This window comes from Sycon ciliatum, chromosome 3, assembly GCF_964019385.1.
Source record: "Sycon ciliatum chromosome 3, ocSycCili1.1, whole genome shotgun sequence".
NCBI lineage: Eukaryota > Metazoa > Porifera > Calcarea > Leucosolenida > Sycettidae > Sycon > Sycon ciliatum.
The window spans coordinates 16,454,346-16,468,775 of record NC_088645.1 but is presented as its reverse complement, the minus strand read 5'-3'; the positions used below and the strand labels follow the sequence as shown (position 1 = coordinate 16,468,775).

Below are 14,430 nucleotides of genomic sequence, written 5' to 3'. Positions count from 1 at the left end.
TAGCGTGGCCCAAGTGGTTGGGCACACAACAACCAACAAGTCTCGCCAGAGCAAGGAGAAGTGGTTGAAGAAATGAAGGATGATCTTTCTTCAGAGACAGAGCTTTTTATATGTGCCAAGACTAAAGAGAGTTCAGGTTTCACATAACAACGAGCAACGGTTTAGACCAATCAGGAGATAGAGAGATGGCACAGATTCGGCCAATCAGAAGACATGTATTGGAAGAAAGTAAAGAAAAAAAGGAAAGCTTCTGAAAAAGGTAGGTTCGAACTTCACATGCAAAGGATACTAGTCCTATTACTGTGCAGGTTTTAACACACCAAGCTACAGTGACACAGGCACTAGACTACAATGCAACAGGTACAAGGTTGAAGAATCTGCATGCTCTACATGGATTTAGGCTCCAGTCATTTCGATGGCGTGGGTTCGAATCCCACCGCTGCCACCAGTTGTAGCGTGGCCCAAGTGGTTGGGCACACAACAACCAACAAGTCTCACCAGAGCAAGGAGAAGTGGTTGAAGAAATGAAGGATGATCTTCCTTCAGAGACAGAGCTTTTTATATGTGCCAAGACTAAGAGAGTTCAGGTTTCACATAACAACGAGCAACGGTTTAGACCAATCAGGAGATAGAGAGATGGCACAGATTCGGCCAATCAGAAGACATGTATTGGAAGAAAGTAAAGAAAAAAAGGAAAGCTTCTGAAAAAGGTAGGTTCGAACTTCACATGCAAAGGATACTAGTCCTATTACTGTGCAGGTTTTAACACACCAAGCTACAGTGACACAGGCACTAGACTACAATGCAACAGGTACAAGGTTGAAGAATCTGCATGCTCTACACTCCCTCATGCACACATATACATCCCACCCCCATCCACATAATGATGCCACACAGGGTCGGTTGAGGCAGCTCGAAAGGAATCGCAAATGCTGCTCCTCTGATTATCGCTCAAATGCGCCGCGAAACCTGAGGTTACAGCTCCACAGCCGTTCACCACATATGCCATCCTTCTGCCTGAGAATTCAAACAGACCACTGGCTACTGTTCTAAGTTCTTGCACTGCATGATCCAATTACACATGGGATGCTGAGAAACTCACCACCACTATCACCACTATGGTAACATACCCCGTAAAGTCGTGTATAAAAGCCGCGGCTTATACGACTTTTTGGGGGAAATTTGGCAGCCTTCTATACAAGACAGGTATTTCTATGTATGTCAAATGTCAACACTAAAACCAGACTTATGTGCCGATAGTGTATCTTGAAAATCAGGCTTCTATTAAAAACACGCTTCTATATTAGACAGGCTTTAATACAAGACACTACGATCAGTTACATAACCCTGAGGCACACCGCTTCAACACTGCAAGGATGCAAGACACACTGAGCATGAAACAGCCACTCAAACATTTATTCAGGACAGACAGGTCAGCACCAATCGCGCACGCACAAAAACAACGATGCCTTGGGAATTTAGCAATAGCCTAGAAGAGGTCTGGGCTGGGCTGATAAAGTACAGTAACACATTTCCATGGTAGCACAGGCACAAGAACATTGTGCTTTTCGTGGGGGTTATGGGGAGAGCTTACAGCACCTAATCACGAGCAGCAAACTAGTGTTCATCCTCACGCTGCAAACAAATTATAATTGCAAATAAGACACGATTCAACAGGCTTCAGCAGTAGCAGCAGCAGCAGGAGCAGCAGTATAGCAGGGCAGAAGGTGCATGAGAGGCGGCCACAGTAGGGAAACGTGCCGATGAGAAGACAATAGAAAACACTTTACCAAACAACAATTCACTTCTTCTTGGGACCGAATGTTAGAGGCTGTCCAATGTCTTTACCACGTAGCTTGATACCTTTCAACAGAGATACACAGAAAACGAAGGTTTAGGTATTATCAAAGTGTCCTACAACACTGATAATAATATAGTATGCCCGGTAAATGCAACAATAGCACGCATCTGGTGACATACTTGATTCTAGAAATGGTCTGTATACAAAGTGCACAGCACATAAAGAGGACATACACCGTTGCACTGAAATTTCACATAACACGGATGTGCTAATTTGGCTTTCTTTACATCCCCGTAGGGATGCTGCAAGGGAACAAGTCGCACCGGTAGCTCCAGTGACGAAGTCTTACCGGCCAATGATCCGCGAGTTAAGAAGACCAACCATGTGCATAATTTCGATTAAAGAGCCTACTGTACTTCAGCATATGAATGCCCTGGAGTTGCACAAAACTGCACTGCGCTCTGAGATAAGTCATCCGTGAATGGTATTTTGTCGTAGTCGATCTACGGAAAGTCTTTTAAAGTAAACAGCATGCGGATCTGTGTTTCGCTGTACGGAGTTTTCAAATCAAGTAGCTGCCCTTGGCAACTCCGAACGCGGCAGTGTACGACCGGTTCGACCTGGGGAGAGAGTCATAAATTTGAACCCGAATCCACTTACGGAGCACTTACGTTATCAGAGCCCTATCTACGTACTCTCCGTAGACAACTTTCCGTAACTAGAGTGCAAACTCGCAAATTCACTTGTTTTTCCCGCCCACTAACGTAAAGTTGCTGAACTTTAAGTATTGCAGAACCTCTCTATTATTGGACGCAGTAAGATGGAGTTGTGCATCGTATCACAAAATCGTATTACAAAATAATTCTAAGAGTCCCATTTTAAGCAGCATGTTTTAGTGCAAGGATACAGCATTCCACTTGACAGTTTCGCAGAATGATTACACACATGTGGGAGTGACCTTCAGTTCAGGAAAACTCACCAAGAGCTCTCTCCATCTTCGCTAGGACGGTATTCTGTGGAATAGCCTTTCCACTTTCGTATTCGTTCACAACCTGAGGCTTCTCATTAATTTTCTGCACACAGAAAGGATAAGATAGCAGTTTAGTTATCATCAAAAACAGGTACATTGAACGCCCTAGCATAATTATATTAAATTCATTCAATATGACCCCACACACACACACACACACAGGGAGCACACACGCAGGCACCACACACACACGCACACACACACACACAGCGCCACACACCGGCTGTTGGCGACTACCCGGAGAATGAGAAGAAAGAGGTGAGCGACCACAATAACCGGGAATTGCACCCACAATCTCTCTTCATAGGAAATCGACTGTACATACCACTGCATTATGGGACGTACGAATGCACAACACACACACACACACACACACACACACACACACACACACACGTATATCCGTGCACACACACACATACAACAGCAGCAACGTTGACAGCGGCGACGACGACAACAACAACCCACACAGAGTCGTTCAGGGTCCTCACCGTTGACAACTCTTTCTGTGTCATGGACTTATCTTGTCGTCCTTTCTGAATAGCACGGCCTACTGACATGGACACACGGTCATCTGAATTTTGGAGAGTACAACAAGAGCCACACACACACACATCGACATGATCACACAGACATAAACAGAGCCACATGAAATGAAGACAGCAGTAGCAACACTAAGTGACAAGCCGCCTTACAACAGCACAACGGTAATACTTGAATATGACCGTGCTGTGGAAAGACATCCAAGGACAGACTGACTGTGACTCCATGTGTGAACGCAGAAGGCAAGTTCAAACTGCCGCTCGTAATTAGACTTGCGAAAACCACGTGGCTTCAAGTGCGTCCGCCACTGACAAATTCTGCTAAAAAACATCTTCTTCGACGCCGGGGAGAAAGTGGAACTTACGATGTAATTCTTCTGTCTCTCTATCTAATTTCGATGTGTCGGCGCCCTTTCCTTGTTGCTTGTTTGTTCCGGCTGCGTCTGCACAAGTATATACACATACATAAACATGCATGCTGAATGACAGTTTACCAGGAAAAAAAGAACACTTTCTTTCCTAGATTAACACCCTTCAGCTTGCTCATCCAAACAAGTACATGCTCCATCAAATTACAATCCCATCAGAGTGTCCCCTCTCCCCCAAGCGCCCCGCCCGCCTCACCTTGATTTCTCTCAGGTGTCGCATGTTGGGTCGCAAAAGTGGTACAGTGAACGGGCCTTAACTTTTCTAGTTGTTTCACACTATGATCCTAAGTTTTTCTTCTTCTAAATCGCAGACATGCACATTCTACCAAATTATTTCACGCCATGATCCTACCTTTTTTTCTCTTTTGAAATTGTCAAGCTGTTAGATCTGTGGTAGAAGGAAGAGGGTATCCTTTTTGACACGTGAAGAGTGCCTGCGGTATAGCCATGTTTTGCGATCTTGCTGGGAGGGCAATGTTGATGCAGCACTCTGTGCCAAAGTTTAGCTTGGCTAGTGGGTATGATTTCGGAAGGTTGCAGATGCTGGAGCAATTGTCATTACTTCAGAGTTTCCTGGAGGTCATGTGGTGATGTTCCACCTTGAGACCATGTTGGTATCCTTCACATCTACCGTAGCTCTGTGCTGTTGTAGCTATGATATCTTGACTATAAAACAATCCGTTGCTCTCACAAATAAGTATAATCACTGCGAATATGAATCATAACAAAGGCCTTGATGAAACGAATGGCCGTAAAGAAGTTTACGCACCAATAAAATCAACAGATATTAGGGAACAACAGTGAAGCCAAAACGAGGAAACCAATCATCAGCCGAGTTCTGAATCTGTTCCCATTCGAACTTGGTGAAATCGGTGGGTGATGTTTCACAAACCAAATGGTCACACACGGCATTTCATGAAGATATTTTTTAAGAATCTTCAGATTCAGATACCCCTGAGTCTGATGCTGGCAAGAGAACGGACGCTAATGATATGGTTCCACCCATGACGGTCACTTCCCAGGGCCCCAAGTAACCTAACAACTTTCAAGAGAACTACCAGCTTGTTTATCAGAGGCCCAAGGTACCGTTTACCCTTTCACCCCCCCCCCCCCCACACACACACACCTCTCAACTTACATTTCTTTTGCGTGTCAACGTCCAATCCGTGCCGTTGAGCAGAGTTAACCGCCTAACAACAGCCACACAGTCACAAACACACACACACGCAAACACACACACACACACAACAAACAAGCGTGAAATAAAGACAGAGCCACGTGAACCCACAGCGTGTTACTGGTGAATTCCAGTTCAATAAGTTGTGGCCAGGGATAACACACAGATGTAAGAACACGGACCAAAGTTACCTCGTGTGAATACTGAACTTTAATTGTATGCTCCATGCCATGCTCCCATGCTGCATGCTGGCTTTGTGTGGAGGACTCTCTGTGTTGGCCCTGTGTTGAGGACTCTCTGTGTTGGCCCTGTGTGGAGGACTCTGTGTGTACTGTTGGCCCTATGTGGAAGACTCCGTATGTTGGCCCTGTGTGGAGGACTCTGCATGTTGCACATTGAGCCCTCCAACAGTAATGGTGCCTACCCAAGTATCTCTGTGCACTCACGAATGTCTGCGATCGGTCACACTAAACCCTACCATGACCCAGTCAAACTAAACCCTACCAGCACTCAGTTACACAAAGCCCTACCAGCACTCAGTCACACTAAACCCTACCAGCACTCAGTTACACAAAGCCCTACCAGCACTCAGTCACACAAAGCCCTATCCGTTCTCAGTCACACAACACTCTACCACATCACCCCAGGAAGATTTCCCCTTCCCCATCTATGGGTGCTCACAGAAGTGTAATGACTGTGCTCGCACAAGATCCAAAACGACAAGGAAAGGGATTATGGCTCATCAGGTGTGCAAAGTTGAACTCGGATGGTGAGCCAATTTCATTATGGTAAAAAAGGAGAAGGACAAAATGTTACAAGTTATGACTGTCGCACTCACTGACTGTATATGATCTGGTTGCGTTGGTGGACAGTTAGGCATAACTCGTAACATGTTGTCCTCCTTTTTTCTCCTTTTTTACCAAAAGGGATTACCTTTCCAAATTTCTTGACGTTGCTCTAGTCTACTGAAAAACTCGAAGGAGTGAAACAGCTGTCTAGAGGCGCTAACAAATTATCTGTCAACAGCAGTGTCCTTGCTGTGCTGGTGTGTTTAGGCTTCATGCATGGGTTCGGCTACGAGTGCATGGTGGTGACGGGTGGAAGATATAGTAAGTGGTATATGGTCGAAAGCTCTGTCGCAATATTTTAGGGGTCAAACGGGTGTACCTTTAACGAACGAATGGGTAATTTTCTTAACGAGCGGGTTAACGAGTACCCTTTAGCAGCCATGTTTAATTTTTGCGCAGTTTTCACATAAATAATGACATTAATTTTTCTGTTCTCAGGTTGAATTTTGACATCACATTATGATTCCCAAATTGATCTGTGCCTGATAGTTGCAGAGGTAGATCTACTAGGTTCACAAATGCAACAGCAATGCAGACATCCAGCGTGGAGTTGTAAATAATTGACTCCCGCCTGGAATGCGCAATCCCAGCAGTGTCGTTCCGTACTGACTGGATCATCGAAATCCAAACGGGTACCCTTTTACTAACGGTACCTGAGATTAACGGTCGGGTACCCGGAACACCCCTTTGACCCCTACAATATTTTATCGTGAAGTTCCGAAAGAGGTGAGCTTTTTCAAGTTTAAATTGAATGAGCTTTTAGTACCACCAGTAGAGGTTTGATCCTTGAGGGTGGCGGGGTTCCTACGGAAGCGGAAAACTCAGTCTAACGTAAACTTTGAGTTTTCGTAACTACCAGTAAACTATTCGTGCCTTCACCGAATTGCTATTTGAGCGAATAATCGTTTATGGATATCACGGCTCGCTACATCACTAGTACAGGCAGTCAACACCATTATGTCATCAGAGGCTAGGACCAGAACTCAGCTGAAACTCCAACCTCCCGCATTGACTGACGGCTGTTTTGCTCTTCTTCACGAGAGACAGTGCTTTTCCCTCGCATGGGTCCCCGAGTAGGTCAAATTCTCTGGCCGATGACCACCTTGAACGCAGGTCGAGATCGATCGAAAACACGGTTTGCATCCAGCGACTAGATGCCCAAAATATACAAAAAATCATGCCAAACATTCTTGATCTATGGCACTCTTGATGTCATAGTACTTGTGTGTGTGTGTGTGTGTGTGTGTGCGTGTGTGTGTGTGTGTGTGTGTGTGTGTGTGTGTGTGTGTGTGTGTGTGTGTGTGTGTGTGTGTGTGTGGAGGGTCCAGGAAGTCAGCAAAATATTCAGCGCATACTATTTTTATTTTCGCCCGTTGCCCATCTATTGGGTAGCAGCACGTACAGGCTGACATTTTAATGTGGCCATAAATTCATAGTGTTTTAGCCTGGGAGGCCGAAATTGAGACATGCCGAAAATCTGTAAACTTACAGTACACGAGATTTCCTGCTAGGAATGAGATTCTGGGCACAAATTGAATACCATCTCAACAGCATAATCGCTTGAACGCGAATAGCAGTGTTGTCACAGGATTCACTACCAAGTTTCACCCTGCATCGTCCTGGTTCATTTTCGTCCGTTTCTCTATCACCGCTCTTTATGGAAACCTTAGACTTCCAGACATCACAGTAGACAACCAATAAAGATACACTCAGCGATACATAATGAACGCACGTGCAAGGAGTTTGCTGGAAAGCACCAAGTGCTACCGAAGAAGAATAAAACTGCAAGAGCCACTTTCCAGAGAACTATTTTCTCCGTGAATTCGTGAATTTCTGGCCATTGGCCTGGAGGACCTCTTACACTTTATACTGCAGTAGCTCAATGATTTGGGTCAAATGAATTCGGCTGATTTCTCGCGTACCTGTTGAGAACGAGCAGCCTGTCCTGTCTTGGGCTTGGCACGAAGGTACGTGACAGTGTCCCAGTCTTCTCCACCTCCAGTGGCCATTCTTGACTCTCTATTTTACTGCGAAAAACCTGCAAAGTGAAGGAAAGTCTCCGACCTGAAGCTTGGTTCGACGGAGCTGAAAAGAAGAGATAAGTATGTACGATCGAGCTGGGATTGCGAATGTTCAAGAAAACTAACTTCAACAGTGTGAATAAAGGAGTTTTTTTTCTTCAGCTCTTTGACTTTGCAGTGAAACCACTCCACTCAAGCTCAATCCAGCTTCCAAGACAACCGATCAATGCAATGAATCCACTGACGTAATGAGTCTTTGATTGTACAGTCATGTACATGTGTTGGTTGCATCATCAACTGTTAGTCATTTTTGCTAAATAATTATTTAGTATAATCGTACCTCGGCCTAGCGCCTATCGAGTATCGTACACACTGCTCGATACGGTGTACAAAGTCAACATGGTCAAATAATTGCAAAGCCAAGTAAAGGTACAGAGAGGTTCTGCTACACGGAACTACGTACCAAACTCCGTGTCAACTGCAGTGAAGTTTGACACGGATTTTTCGTACGTTGCACCGGTTCTGCTGTACGTAGCATGCTCGAACCATGCACTAACACCCCGCCACATGTACTCTGTACGCTCACTTTTCACACGGAGTCCGGTCCGTGTGAACCGCGCTTCACACGGAAAACGGTATGAAAAAATCCGTATCAAACTAAATCCCGTACCGCGGCGAAGTTTCCATACGTACTTTGGCACGTTATACCGTGTGGCAGAACCTCACTACTAGGTAGAGATCTACGCAGTACTACTGTTTTTTTGTTTGAAGTAACTTCAGGGCTGGTATTTGGGATCACAAAACGGCAAACACGTCAGAGGCCATCTTGAATCACTCTACGTCATCAGATACCCGCACGTGATGCGGGGCCGCGAGATCGCGACTGTGCAAAAGTGTACTTGCCAGTGCAGTCTTTGACCTAGCTGCAAGAGCAAGTGCTAGTTTTTTTTATTTTTTGGTGGTGCTTGAACTAGTTCGAACTGCTTCCCTTCGACTTTCTTTGACAGAGCGGGTTCTGTTAGGGTTTCCTGTTGTCAGTTTGTATCCACCACCGGTCTTGTATGTCAGTGCTTGTACAAGGAGGTGTTCAGTAGTTATTTTCAGTCCGCGCCATGGGTCGCATCCAGGGTAGGAAAAAGTCGCACTCTGACCGGCTTGATTATCCCGAGTCGAGAAAGAAGCGAACTAGTGGCCAGTTCGGCTCAGTATCATGGCCAGCTGGACGTAGATCAGATCGCCCAGAGGTCGAACAAACCGGCAGTAGTCCTGAAATCCTTACTTCGCAGAACATTGACGATGTGGAGCGCGGTGTTCAAGAACAAGGAACCATGGTAATAATTGGATTCGCTCCAGAAAATTATTCTCGTGGTTCCCGGTTCCTTTCCCATGACTCTAATATTTCCTATGGTCTGGATACGTGCATCACGCTGAAGCCTAGATGAATCAGATTGTAAGTCAGTCTTCTCTCTAGCTCAAGATTTTGCGAACATGTTATCAGTGAACAATAAAAGCAAAGTACACAGTACAGTGCAACAAATGGAAAATGCACGTCTCCTTCTTTTCCTTGCCGTGCGCACTGTCACAGTCTGCAGTTCTGACTGGAACTTGGAAGGTGTCTTCCGTTTGTGAAAGAAGCAGCGCAAATCGCGCGTGGCGCAGCGTCCTTCAAAACGACACAAGTGAGCTCCACATGAGCCGATTTTGACAATCGATGGCTCAAAATTTTCAGTAGGAGATGCTCCATACTTTGACCGAAGCGAATTTCGCCAAAACGATCCTAGAGGTGAGACACGTTTACCGAGTTTGAGGGTGTTATTTGAGGTCCAAATTGCGAAAATCGAAAAATCCTTCGGTGAATCCCTTTGCCCACATCTGAACTCGGTGCCTGCAAAATCTCAGCCTGCTAGAGAGAACTGTGGCTCACTTGCGTGGATTTGAACCAGTCCGTGCGCCAGATTCAAAAAAGTCGTCTAAAAGTTGACTTTTCATTTTCCGCACGGGGCAGTTTGCGGGTACTTTTTGAGTCGCATTCTCAATGGTGGACAATTTTGGAAAATGGTTTTGTGTCTATGGCTCGTTTGTTTTGGCATTTCGCTACCTGTGTGGTGAGCCTAAAAATTGCGCTTAGCCGTGGCAACACAATGGTGTATTCCGTTTTTCAGCCAGATGACTTGCTTCGCTGTGGTCCGGCATCTTCCTAGATTCTCAGCCGTCGTCGAATTTGAGTATTTTCGAAACATTTTTTAGGGTGCAGGCGTGGGGCAAGGCTTTCACTCCCAGCCAATGGCACCATTTGGCATAACTCAGCCCTATGAACACGTCACCAGGCCCTCGTTAGTGTCCAGCCCATATTTCCAAAAAATGGACTGGACTTGAAACTTGAGTGTACAGACAGTACTATGCATTATGCACGTAATGACCGTATGCAATAACTTTCGCAAGCTACACGACAAGGACTCGCTGCAGAATAACATAATGATATTCACACCATATGCCATTGTGGTGCACCGTGATACCAATGACAGTATATTTATCGGTGATCAATTGCCTACTGGGTCGCTCCGTTGCCGAGAACGTCAACGTTGCGGACTGTGGAATGACCCGCGACACCGCCAACCATCCCTGACACAACGCCAAATGCTGAAAGAGCTGACTGATACGGTACCTAACAAGTTAACTGGATAATGTTTATCTTCAACAAAACCAGGACATAAAACAGTGCTATGATAAACTACCTCCAGTCACCGGAAACAAATACAGTGCAATACGCATATGGATAGAGATTGCACTAGTACATGTATAATTGTATACCAATCTTAGAGAAACAAAACAGTTATCGGGTCTATACCATCAGAGTTGGCAGCTATATGTATTGGATTCTCCTGGTGTGCAGAATGATGCTGGCGGCGTGGTTCATATCCACTGTTGGCTTGCTGTCGGCAGTACCTTCACTATCTCACGTCTAAGGCATTTTATAGTCCGCATGACTTGGATCACAACGCCATAGTTATCCACACGAGAATGGTAATAAATCCAGATTACTAAGGCCTTCTTCATTGCAGTTGGCGCAATACGTTCACGGGATCGCGTCTCCGACCTCCAAATTGTAATTATAGCTGGCTAGTCTGTTGTTTATTGGCAGACAAGAATTGCGATGCTTCTTCAAAAGAGGCAGTTTAGCGATGTCTGTCCATGACATATTCCGCATTGCTGTGTGTGGAAGGAAAGGTGCAACAACATTAGATTGCTGCTGGCCATAGACATCAAACTGCAACATCTGGGCTTCAGCTGTCACAGGTCCATTGACAGAGAGACTGCCGCATATTGCACATACTGCAAACTATTGACTTCATGCCATCGCCTCATGGATCAGAAGTCACCACACTGAAAGAAGAACAGCAGAGGAAAACAGAACTGATGCAGTTAATTGATGCAGTTATTGGGCAGCAACAAATTTACTCCTTCATTTCATTCGACGAATTTGAGTCGTGCAATGCAAGAAAAAAGTCAGAGAGCAGGATCTAGGAGAGGGCATGCACCAGTGCTGTTGTGCCTATAATAATTAGATGCTCAGAATTTCACCACAATAATGCACATAATACTGACATATTTACACTATGCAACCTAGTTGTCAACAAATTCAGAAAAAAATCTAGTACTTCAGCTGGTGAAATATCCCACCTCTATCCCCTAAGCTCAAATGTCCCTGTAAAATTGATAAAGGATTGGTAGATGCTCACTCGGAGTGGTGTTTGAAAAGTAACACAACAGGTCATGACGATTTAGAGCATGCTCAATTGTCTCTTCTCATAAAATCACAATATTGCCTGTGCGTGGTTTATTTCGGGTGCAATTGTGGGGCACATAGGTATCACTCTAATTTCTCGTGCATTCGAAAGATAAAGCTTTGGTCTATCACCCCACAAAGCGGCTTTAGTGTCCGCGATGGGTAAATGCCTTACCTGGTGTGAAATTGGTGACCATATTCCTCGTTTCAGCAATTACAAAAGTGAGACATTCGTCCTTGGTGGCTGCTCACGAACTGCAAGCTCCAAAATAATTTTCCAGGGTACGGCCATAGGTGTCTACATCACTCCGAGCCATCTCTCCAGTGTAGGAAAGGTCTCCTGATGAGACTAGAAGGGCTCTAAGCAGCAAATTTCATTGAAATATTCACCATTCGGAGATAGGCGAAATCAACAGAAAACAAGCCCGCAGGTGCGGCGCCTTGGAGGCTACGATTCCCGCGAGAAAATGAAAATCGGTCTCTCAAGGGCCTCGGCGCACGGACTGCAAACGTTAAACGGGCATTGATGCCCAATAATAATATAATTATTATGATGGCGATGGAATTAAAAGTGTGGATCGATAAAGCTGCACTTGAGAAAATGAGAAAACAGTCAATACTACAATAGGAAGTACAAGTCAAGTTCGAACGAAGTAACAATCAGGGAGAAATAGGAAGATGAGGACCTACATGTATGCCAGAGAGAGGTCACGCGGCTATTCGGCCATATTAACCGTAGAAAAACACTTTCACTAGTTTCAACAATCTTTTCTGTCCCTGCGGGAATTATTTGCGGAAAAAACGCTCGAAAACTTGCGCAAGAAATTGCGGCAGAAAACAACAAAAAATGCGACGAAAAGTGCGGAATGATGCAGAACTACTTGCCAGGAATTCGCGGAATTATTTGCAGAAAATTGCGGATTTGGGCCAAATCACGAAATTTGTTGCATTGTATATCTACTAGGCCTATACATAGGGAGTAGTACGAGTCGTACTGTAGGCCTTCCCTATCAAAATAATAAATTCTACTACTACTACTTCTACTACTGTGCAAATATTAGTATTCAGCATGGAAAGCACTGCGTGAAAAGTGCATAAGAAATGTGAGGTATAGTGCAGAAAACAACAAAAAAACGCGGGAAATCGCGGATTTTGCTGAAAATCGCGGAATTTGTTGCATCCGTGGAATCGCGATTTCCTGGAGGGACAGTCTTTTATTAGTTTTAAACAGGGAGTAGTATTGTACTACTCCCTGGTTTTAAACGGGGTTGGACGACGAGTGGACGTGAGTTCCCGGTGTGGCAGGGTGTTCCAAAGCTTCACGGCGGAAACCAATGGTCGGCTGTCGCCAGATGTTCGCCGAGTTAGCGGACCTGCGGCAACGTATTTGCAATTGTCATTGCCACGGGTGTTACTGGGAGGTTGGAGGGCCACTCTATCTTTCAGAAGAGGGCTGATGCTGCTGGTGTGGACACGGTGCATAAGGAAACGGAGTTTGCATTTGTATATGAGTGGTATATATGGGACGGGAAGGGCAGATCGGCTACGCAGCGAACACATCGCTTGTCGAGGACAGTGAGCTAGCTGGTGCCGCTGCTGAGCCGTAAGTGCAGAGAAGAACGCGTGTGATCTGTCTACTACTAGTGCTAGCAGTACAATCATGTACATGTAGATCCAGCTACCACATCCGGTCTACCGACGTTACACTTGGGTCATGGGTCCGCTGTAGACTCTGCTTTCCCCTCCTCCGACGCTCCGTGCTATAAAAAATATTATAGCCTATCAGGTGCTAGTGTGATTGAGCCTCCGTGGATCCCGCACTCTGCGGGCCTCCATTGGCTCCAACTCCCCTGCCTCGACCTCGCTTGTTGCAGCTGAGCCTGAGGCAGTGATCCCAGGACACTGATCATTTACTTTTGTTATTATTCTCAGCGGGTTGTTTTGGTTAATTGTTATGATTTCTTGGTCTTGGGCAAGTTTTCACCCGATTTTTGTAATCCGTCCATGACTGTTTTCAAAGCCAATAATATTACAGTATTTGCCATGTTTTTGAAAGCCTCTTCAACGGTATGGGGACATTGGCAACATAGCATCACAATGTCAGTGAAAGCAGACAACATACATGTACCAGTATTTTACTCAGTAAATTATTTGTGATACATTATTCTATCTATCCTGGTCCAACGACACATGTACATGTAGCGTAGCTACTGTGTCGTTGAGCCAGGAGTCTACTTAGGTCTCAAGACCGGTCTACCAACCATGGATGGTTTTAGACTGAAGGTCACTGTTTCCGAACATTATTTTTATTTTTACTAAGTACACAACCTACTCGTCAGAAGGGGAGAAGACAACAGAATATACAATAACAAAACAGCACGGAGAGTAGGGGCTGCAAAGAAAGCTGTGAACATGATGCAATACTTGGGGGGGGGGGGCGGGCGGAGCTTCAAGATGGAAAAAAGTCTGAACTGTTAGAGGGAATCTGTGGCCCAAAGCGACTGGATTCCGCGAAGATGGTAGTGGACATTCGTTTTGAAGGATTGCAGCCCATGGCTTAGGAGACGGTGGTTTGGTGAAGAGGGAGGATGGCAGCGCGTTCTAGGTGTTGATGATGTTGTATGGAAATGCGCGTTTTAGGTAGTTTGGATCACCTGGAGGGAGAACATTTTCCAGTTGGTAGGGGTGTGAAGCAGACTGTAGGCATTGCCTCCGGGTTACAGGTGGGGCGTGGTGGATAAGGAGAGGGGGACCATGGATCTCAGCAGAGGAGAACCTGGTTGGCCCAGTTGCTTG

The 14,430-nt window shown here is 45.4% G+C and overlaps 1 protein-coding gene and 1 long non-coding RNA gene across 2 annotated transcripts; both read right to left on the bottom strand.

Annotated features, from left to right (window-relative positions):
* Positions 1–1,397: 1,397 nt before the first annotated feature.
* LOC135811573 (endothelial differentiation-related factor 1-like) lies at positions 1,398–8,008 on the bottom strand. The gene is made up of 6 exons (XM_065324803.1): positions 7,749–8,008; positions 4,940–4,991; positions 3,739–3,816; positions 3,323–3,405; positions 2,781–2,874; positions 1,398–1,863 (listed from the first exon to the last, which is right to left on the bottom strand). The coding sequence occupies exons 1-6, from the start codon at positions 7,833–7,835 to the stop codon at positions 1,802–1,804; spliced, it is 456 nt and encodes a 151-aa protein (XP_065180875.1). The 5' UTR covers positions 7,836–8,008; the 3' UTR covers positions 1,398–1,801.
* Positions 8,009–10,226: 2,218 nt separating this feature from the next.
* On the bottom strand, positions 10,227–12,366 carry LOC135811572 (uncharacterized). Its single transcript, XR_010552659.1, has 2 exons — positions 11,810–12,366; positions 10,227–11,231 (listed from the first exon to the last, which is right to left on the bottom strand). It is a non-coding gene; the product is annotated as an uncharacterized LOC135811572 (long non-coding RNA).
* Between the last annotated feature and the right edge of the window lie 2,064 nt (positions 12,367–14,430).